The following is a 9,397-nucleotide window of genomic DNA, read 5'->3' as shown; positions in this document are numbered from 1 at the left end:
AAGATAATAAATCCCAAAAGAATTCAGTCCCAAGCAATACAATGGAACAAACAAAAGACGACGACATAATAATAAATGCAAGGAACACTGCTGTGGTGGCCAAAAGACTCCACTTAGACCATAAACCATACGAGCACAGATCCAAATACTAAGCTCGATACCATCTTGCTAGCTCCATTCTGCAAAACATAAGGTTTCATATCAGCATTTCAGTTTGTCGGATAATAAAAGCCATAGCATCACTTAATTTCAAAATTGGACTTTTCTGGTATATTAAATTAATCCTGGGATACATTTGAAAAGATCCTAAAATCTAGGGGCTGAAAAAACTTAAAATAATCTTGGGAGAGCAGATATTAAGACAATCCGTCCATCACGCTTAACGACTATATTTTATTACTACAAACTCTAAAGTTAAACTTAGATCTACTTTGGTCCAAAAGCATATTGCCACGTGGGATTATTTACTATTCACGTGCAGACTGACAATGTCACGTGATTATTGCACCCACGCGCCGCGGCTCGGATCCGAAGATCTCGAGGCAGACAGACCAAAATCATCAAGACCGATACGGGCGCACATTATCGTGGACTAGCATTCTCTTGCTAAATTGAGCTAAACATGTTTTTCACTTTTTTTTCTAGTTCAAACTGGTTTAGATCTAATCAGTTTCAGACAAATCAAGCAAGTCTCAAAGTCAAAACATCTCAGATCTCAAACACATTGTACAAGATCTAGAAGAATGAGTTTACAAACCTGGTCGTTTACATCGGTGGAAGGGCCAGGACCAGGAGAGGTCGACTCGGTGCTAGGTCCAGGAGCATCGCTAGACGGAAGAGGTGGGCTAGACGACGGGGAAGGAGATGGAGAATCTGGCTTCGTGGTCGGTGCTGGAGCCGGAACTTGGGCAGGAGGGGAAGCTAGAGGAGCTGGAGGAGGAGTAGCAACGGGAGGAGGAGTTGCTGGAGGAGGAGAAGCGACGGGAGGAGGAGGAGAAGCGACTGGAGGAGGAGTTGCTGGTGGAGGAGAAGCAGGAGGAGGAGATGAGACTGGTGGTGGTGGGTTAGCTGGAGGAGGTGCGGTGGTGACTGGAGGAGGAGAAGTTGTGACTGGTGGTGGTGCTGAGACGGGAGGAGGAGTAGCTGTTGGTGGAGGAGTTGTTGTAGTTGGTGGTGCTGGTGTGGCGGTTGGTGGTGAAGTTGGAGCTTGGCCAGTGACGCCGGCGACGAGGACGATACAGATCACAGCGATAGCGAAAGATCGAGCCATTTTTTGATTCTTCTTTTTTTCTTTCTCTCTGAGTGAGTGAGTGAGGAAATGTAAAAGGAGGAAAGTGAAGGATTTATTTAAATAGGAAAAAGTGGGAATTATTATCAAAACGCAGATACATGGCGTCGTGTTGAAGTTGGTTCTTTTAGTAGTGTATAATAATAATACCCCATGATGCCATGTGAGAAGTTGGCGGTGCTAGATCTGTTGACACGTTGGCGAGTCCTTCATTTAACCAAATTATGATGGGATGTGGGATGTGTATGAGTTGTACTAATCACAATATAAAGCTTTTAAGTTAATCTTTATTCCAAACATGTAAGTAACAACAAAAGTTATTTTTAAACAAAAATTTGTAATGCATATTGTTACTAGTTAGCTTTATTTCTTTATAAATTTCTTAAGAGTTTCTTTTTTGTTCAACATGCACAATTATGAAAAATACCAAACAAATTTGGAAAAGGATAGAAAAAGGTTGGGAATAGTTGTCAAATAAAGAGAGAAAAATTGGAGTAAAAATGTGTAAAAGAAAAGATAAGATTGTCTTTCAAACAAAGTTACAAAAGTTAGTTCCTTATTTGTGAAAAAAAAAAGAAAACGATTTATTACAAAAATAAAGTTTGTTGTTCCTTATGAAATGAGTAAAGGGGAGAAGTGATGGAGTGTTTTTGGTGATAGCATGTCGAATGGTGGGGTTGGGTGGGGCGTTCTGTGTTTTACGATGGATGCTTTTGAACAGATCGAATAATATTTATTTCAATTATTTGATGAGTGTTTTTTTGGATTCTTATCTCGTTAGTGACTATTATTATTCATGTGCTCTTCCAGACAGCTCAATGTTACTGCCACTTCATATATAAATGTAGGATCAATTAGGTGAATAGCCTAAAATTTGGAAGTTAAAAATTAAAATAGAGCAAATGATTTTTTTTTGGTGGCAAACGACAAAGAGAAGATTTTTTTTTTCTCGAACGTGTATTTGGTGAATGGGAAAACCAAAATCTTAACTATTGCTCAAGCGAACGGAAAAAAAACTTTTGCTAAATCAAAACATGAACTATAAATGAGAAAGAAAATTTCCAAATCCAAAACCCCATGTATTTGTGGTATCCTTTACTCACCAAAATGATGTTGAGCGTAGGTAGTAGCAGCTCCCTTTTCACCGAATTAACCCAGAAAGAGCTAGTATCCTAGACTATTCACCATATTAATTTGAACCAGTTTACTTTATTTACCACAACAATCGATTTTAAGAAGTTGTTTAAATACGTATCACAAGTTAAGGGTTTCCACATGATGGAGGTTAGAAGTGGATTACAAACAATCTTTTTGGTATGACAATGACAAATATTGCTCCTTTGGTCATGTTTGTAACAAGGGATCTGGTTCTCGAATTCTTTTTCTAAGTACTCATTTATGCTCTGGTTTGTTGTACATAATAGGCTTACAACATGTGACCTTATGTTGTCTTGGAACAGAGGAGTGAATCCATCATGTGTTTTGTGTCGAGCACCAAGAGTTTAGTTTAATGCTAGCTTAAATTCTTAAAATCAAACAAGAGTTTAGTTGGGATTGCTATGAGAACGGTTTAATTTTATTTTAGTGATTTCAGTTCAAGAAAAGTAGCTTATATCATCATTTTTTTAATGATCTAATATCCGCTTTCATGAATCCATGCGAATTTTCTATGCCAATGTTTTTATCTTACTGATTTATATATTTTTTTATTTTCTGATTAATTTAGGAACAACAAACAAATCATTTTATTATTGTCTTAACAAATTTTTAGTGTAACTTTTGGTCGTTGTAGATTTGACTCCTAAGTCATTTATATACCATTTGATCATGGCAGTATATACATTGAGTTTTAACAGACATGTGATTAATTAGTGGGGAAAATAATTATCCATCTTATATGATATGCCTGATAAGGAATTACGAAAATTGATGTATGTTTGGGGTTTTGGACAATGTAAATCTCTAGATTAGGTTATTAGTTATGTTATTACTGGTGGTTAGGTTATTAGTTATGTTTAAAGTATTTGTATTGCTTGTTAATCATTCTTTGTCCACATCTCTTATACAATTTGAATGCATAATAACTGATTTTTTTTTTTAATCATTATATTCATGGCATTTTTTTTTTTTTTGTCAAACATGATTTTCATTCATTCAGACCAAACCAATACAGGGTAAGGAGCAAGATCCCAAAGGTTTAGAAAAGTTACAAATAATGGCTTTCCCCAAAGCCTTAAACATTAAGTAATGATCCATGAGAGCTGTGATACAAGCACCTAAAGGCAGCTTGAAACATGTGAACATGTGAGGTCATGGTCACTTGATAGTTCATCCTCAATAGCGATGGATGGCACATCGTGGTCATAGGACACTTTGACGTTGAAGAAAGAAACAATCAAGGCAAAGCGTTGCAACTGGTTTGGTGGGTTACAATCCGGGTGATGGAGATGATGTTGAAGGTTGGTTGCCTAACTTTGTCGGATGAAAACGTTGTGTTTTGGGACAGTAGACCATATAGCTGCAAACCAATAAAATCAGACCATACAGGGGAGTGAAAACCAGTAGCTAAAGGAGTATAGCAAAACGTAAGAGTACAGGTGGGTTATCTCTCGTTTGGCGCCTATTGCCAAAGATATTAAGAAGTCCACACAAAGCACGTCAGATTGCCAAAGGTATCTAAGGATCATGCTTGGGCTTTTGGGTTGTTGATAACATAGAAAGGGTTTGGTAGGTGGATAAGATGTTGAAGGCTGATTGCTTAGCTTTGTCAGATGAGAGCATTGGGGTACATGGCAATAAACCATAGCGTTGAAAACCTTTACAACCACACCATACCTGGGGAAGTAGAGATAAACCAAACCACATGTATGACAAACGGTGACAATGCAGGTGGGTTCTCTCTCATATGACGCCCTTTGCCAAAGAGATTAAGAAATCCATACAAAGCATGTAGCCGGTTTGACAATGGTCGATAGAGTTTAGGATTGGTCGTTTGGGTTGGGGATATAGAACTCAAGGTTTGGTTGAAGGGTTTTAGTTGAGACCTAGAAGTACTAGATAGTAAACAGTTAAACAATTCTTGTTTCTTCCAGTTATAAGAAGCCGCAGAAAATGTCACATATTGAGCAATAGCCAGGGTTCTAACAAAGCCTATGTAAATCCAAAACATTCTAGGTAAACAGAGTCTTAGATGCAGTCTTCGAACATCTAGATTAACCAATGAACCTAGGTAAAGTCTAACAGGCAACAACATGATAGATAGAGGGGACCTGGACGTTTGACGGTTGGGCAGGAAACCATGGAATGCTAGTGTTCCGAAACCATGTATGAGTCTCATCCACAGAGATCCAAAGGCTGCTGTGAATGGCTTGGGAAGATGAGTCGCCCAGCGGCTAACCAGAGAGATTGTAGGAAGCTTTAGCCTCTCTGTTGGAAGTATAAGTTAGTTTCATGAAGAACCGTCGTCCGTACACTCACGCAAAGGGGCCGTCCGTACCATTCGGCCATCCAACAATAAAGCCCATGAGAAGTTTCACAATGCTCATGTGAAGAAAAGTCAACTCTCTCTAGATCCTTCCTATATGACCGTTGGCGAGTTAGGCAAGTGGGAGCTTAAGAAGTCACATATTAGTTTAAGCGTAAGCATGCCAATTTCAACTAGGATAATTGTGCATAGAATCTTTGTACAGCATATTCCTCTTTGTAGATTCTATATTTAGAATGTAATTAGGAACAAAACTAAGTAAGAAGTGAGAATTCTTCTCCTTTACACTCTACACTCCTACACTCTCTACACTCTAATCCGCAAACTCTCTTATTCTTGTGTTCTTCAAGTTACACCTATTCTACTCTAAAACTTACATGGTATCATAGCGAAAACGCTCCTCTTTCTAAACATATTCACTAATCTCATTACTTTGTTCTACACACTCGTTCATTCATCTCTCGAATTCTTAAACACTTTTCTTTAACCGTTGGACAATATCAATAACCAACGGTCGGTCTACTATGGAAGGTAACAAAACCTTGATTATTCCAGTTACTCTCAAAGGAGAGAACTATTTGTTGTGGGCTAGAATCACAAAGACAGCTTTATGTGGCCGAGGGCTATGGACCAATATCACTACAAGCGAAGCTCCTAAGGAAACTACCACTAAATAAGAAGATGACAAAGAGACTGCCCTTGGTGGTGAAGAGAAGTGGTTCCAAGAAGACCAAAGTGTTTTGGCTCTTATCCAAAATGCACTTGTTGCTCCCATCCTCGAGGCTTACTCCTACTACAAGACAACCAAAGACGTATGGGATACTCTTCAAACGGTGTTCGACAACACCACCAACTTAAACCGAGTCTTTGAAATCAAGAGAGCTATCAACAATCTTAACCAAGAAGAAATGGAGTTCACTAAACACTTTGGGAAATTTAGATCTTTTTGGGCTGAACTAGAAATGCTTTGACCTGCTACCATTGATCCGGCTATCTTGAATGAACGGTGATGTGTGTGGAATTTCACTTCAATCTTTTACCTTAAAAGACCACATGAATACTGCAAGTGCACAGTTGATCGGTAGTAGTATTTAAGGATCGATCCCACAGAGACGAATAAATCAGGTTAAGAGTTTGCTAGAGAGGAAAATGGCTAAGACAATAGTAAGATGGGGGTTTTTGGTTGGGTTCGTAACTAAAGAAAGCTATAACTAAATGCGAATAAACTAAGGAAATATAAATGGAAGGAATGTTGGGCTGTAGGAAATTCTCAGGGTATCAAGCACCGGTTTAAGCCTAAAGGGAATAGCTGTGGAAGTTCAATGGTTAAACGTCCTTATACTATGAAACACGAAGGAACGGGAGATAAGCTACTCGCTAATCACCTATCTAAAGTCTATATACTCCGTTACTCAACTTTCGCAGGCAACGACGCATATATCCTAGCAATTAAAGCAAGTTCGATTCTAATCCGTAAAGTTCTATAACTCAACTGACGCAGGTTATAACACGATACTTGTCTAGGCTATTGCGAGCGAGTTTACAACACTTGTGATGTGTAATATGCCTATGATCAATCACTAGTTAGCTAATCAAGCAATATGCATTAAGAATAAACCTAGAACAAAGAACTAAGATGAACTAAACCAGATCTAAACACCCTTAAACAAACGATAACATGAAACCCTATTACCCAACAAGTAAACTACTCACACATACTCATGCAAATCAAAACCATATGAATAAGATATTGCATATAAGATTAGAAGTATGATAAAAGGGTTTAGAGATCTTCTCTGTGATACAAAGTAGATGATTCTTCTTCCTTAAACAAGTAGGAAACCGAAAATACAGAAAACTAGAAAGAGGTTGGTGACTTCAAAGGTAACGGTGATGACTTCCAAGAGAGCTGTAGATAAACGAACTTCGACGGCTGAGTAGAGGTCTAGGGACGTCTCTCGGGCTGCTGCTGGAGGCATGGATGAGTAATTAAGAGGCAGAAAAGAGACACATTGGAAGCACACCTTGAAACCCTAAGTCTTAAGAGTATTTATAGGGTTTTGTCTTGGATTAGGGCTTGTTAGGGTAAAAACGTTTTTTCTTCTTGAGTGCAGGACAAGGGGCGGCGAAATAGACTTCTGGACCGTGGAGGAGGCTTGGACTGGGCCTCAGTGATGGTCGCTGGTCAGGCCTTGAATAGAAGCCCATCGGCTGGTCGGTTCTTCCTACGTCGGTTCATAATATGTTCTGGTAAATCGGTAATATCTTCCGGATGGCTGGATGGATTGACTCGATTACACTTCTAGGAGAAAGATGACTCTTCCATCTTTCCATAGACACCAAGCATGATATATTTTGAGTTCTTAAAGCTCTTCAAAAGTTTCCCGTACTGTAAAGCATTGAAACTTTCCTAAAACGTGTTTTCCTTGTCTTTTGGTCAAAATTGCTATAAAACCTATAAAACCTTCTTGAAACCTGAAATACTTGATAATAGAACTTTTATACTAGAAATCTCATCAAACTCTTCCTAAATGCATATGGAAACTATAGCTAAAGTGAGTAAAATAATGATGTTATCAACTCCCCCAGACTTAGACTTTGCTTGTCCTCAAGCAAACAATCAAAGTAAATCATGGAAAAGAGGTTTTGAAAATAATGGAAATTCACTTATCTTTGGGGATATTGTCTTTGCACTCTTATTTGCCTTGACATTAGGTACTTTCATTTGTAATCCACCATGAGAGTCATCGACTCTCCTTGATCCCACAATTCTTTAGAGTCTCCAAAATCTTCATTGTCATCTCTTTACATAAATTAAGCAATAATAAAAAGTGAAATCTTACCAAGGGAAAATCGATCAATGGCTTGCAGACTCCCTTCAAGCCAAGACTTTCTTCGTATGAGTCCTTTCCTCTCTCTTTTCTCACTTCTTGCCTTTTTTTTTATCAAAGGTGTAGGCGAATATTGGGGTCATCGGTAATTTACCTACCCCTCGCTTCCAAGCTTTGTGTGATCATTTGACTCAAAAGTAGAATAATGAGGTCACAGGTAATTTACCTATCCCTCTAAACTGATCAAAATCATCTCATCTTTTATTTTCTTTTTTATTTATTATTTTATTTATTATTTTATTTATTTATTTTTTTTCCGAGTATTAAAGGGAAGAGAGAGGGAAACATACTTTTGAAGAAGTGCAATGTCTTGTGTGGCTTGAATGTAGAGATCTAGTCCAATGTATACCAAATCCCATGGCTTGAAAATTAAGTCCGGTTTAGGTCCTATTAAAGTTAGAGACAACGTTAGATCATTTGAATATCCATCGAATAGGGACTTGGGGGATTGTTGAGTCGGCTCATAGTCTTTCCAAACTTTTGTTCTGTTGTCAAGCATAGTCAAGAGTCATAAGAGTGTTAATCCAAATCAAATAAATCGTTAGAATAAAATCATAATCCACTTCTAGTTTTGATTCAATAAAATAATAAAAAAATGTGACTTGATAAAAACGTCAAGATTATTGATGTAAAAAGTGGAAAAAGGTCTCAAGTCAACAAAATAGAAAGTAGCATTAGTATAAGATGGAACATTCTTCCCCTAGACTTAAATCACACCGTCCTCAGTGGGAAAAAAGAAAGTGTTGAGGATTAAAAACCATAAGGAAAAGTGTAGGGTTTAAGAACAATGTCACCTTGATGGAATGATTTTGTGTCGACTCTTAGACGTTTTATGGTTGCCCAAAAAGTGTCTTAGAGTTCGGCTGTGGAATGAAAGTGTGGTGACTAACCGTTTGTAATTTCCTTTGGTTGCTTGACATCGAGTTTGAACTAGGCTAAGTTCATTCGAATTGTGTTTGATATATCTCTAAATGCATCCTCCTTGAAACAAAAACCTAAAACCACCAATAAAAATGATAAAATAAAAATAAGAAAAACATACCTAAATGAAAGAATGGTGATGGTAGGTGGTGAGGATGGTGGTGGTTTGGAGTTGTCTCGCGGTACACGGGTGAACGGTCGCGGACAGCAGCAGCTGGTACGGTGGGCGTGGTACATGGTACGTAGTACATGGTACGTGGTACATGGTAAATGGTACATGGTAAATGGTACATAGTACATGGTACATAGTACATAGTACATGGTACGCGGACACAGTACGTAAGACATGGCATTGACTACGGTTGGTATGGCTGGTGGGGACTCTCGGCATCGATCACCCAAGGACGGTGATGATCTGTTGCCTTTGGCGTACGTCGATCACGTTAAACATGGCCGGTCAGTAGGTGGTGCTTGCCACTAGTCATAGTGTGCATTGCCAATCCATGGTCCTTCTTCTTCCTTCTTTTTGGCTTTTCTATTTTATATTTTTTTATATTTTTTTATTTTATTTTATTTTTTAATCTGAAACTAAAATGCAAAGTATTTTAGCTTGCGAACGTAGTGCTTGCGGCGGCGCTGTTTTGTTATTCATGGGGACAGCTTCAATGACGTAGACATTTTCTTCGGCCAAACTATCATCTAGAGGCATCGGTTCCTCCACCCTCATTCGCAAAAGGTGGTCGGCGACTCCATTTTCTGCTCCCTTTCTATCTCTAACTTCGATATCGAACTCTTGTAGCAAGAGGATCCACA

The 9,397-nt window shown here is 38.4% G+C and overlaps 1 protein-coding gene across 2 annotated transcripts in view; it reads right to left on the bottom strand.

Annotated features, from left to right (window-relative positions):
- LOC104766692 (classical arabinogalactan protein 9) overlaps nt 1-1,324 on the bottom strand; it is a 2,422-nt gene extending 1,098 nt beyond the window's left edge. The window contains exons 1-2 of one of the 2 annotated variants that reach the window (XR_002036661.1): nt 758-1,324; nt 41-179 (exon numbers count right to left, since the gene is read on the bottom strand). Coding sequence is in view for 1 of the 2 variants with exons in the window: in XM_019240641.1 (XP_019096186.1) it covers nt 114-179; nt 758-1,270 (579 nt within the window). In the remaining variant the exon portion in view is untranslated. Of the gene's footprint in view, nt 1-6; nt 180-757 lie in introns of those variants that run through there. The other variant, XM_019240641.1, reaches the window with a different exon arrangement.

This window comes from Camelina sativa, chromosome 19, assembly GCF_000633955.1.
Source record: "Camelina sativa cultivar DH55 chromosome 19, Cs, whole genome shotgun sequence".
NCBI classification, from domain to species: Eukaryota; Viridiplantae; Streptophyta; class Magnoliopsida; order Brassicales; family Brassicaceae; genus Camelina; species Camelina sativa.
The sequence above is the reverse complement of the archived record's forward strand: the minus strand, read 5'-3'. Positions and strand labels throughout refer to the sequence as shown.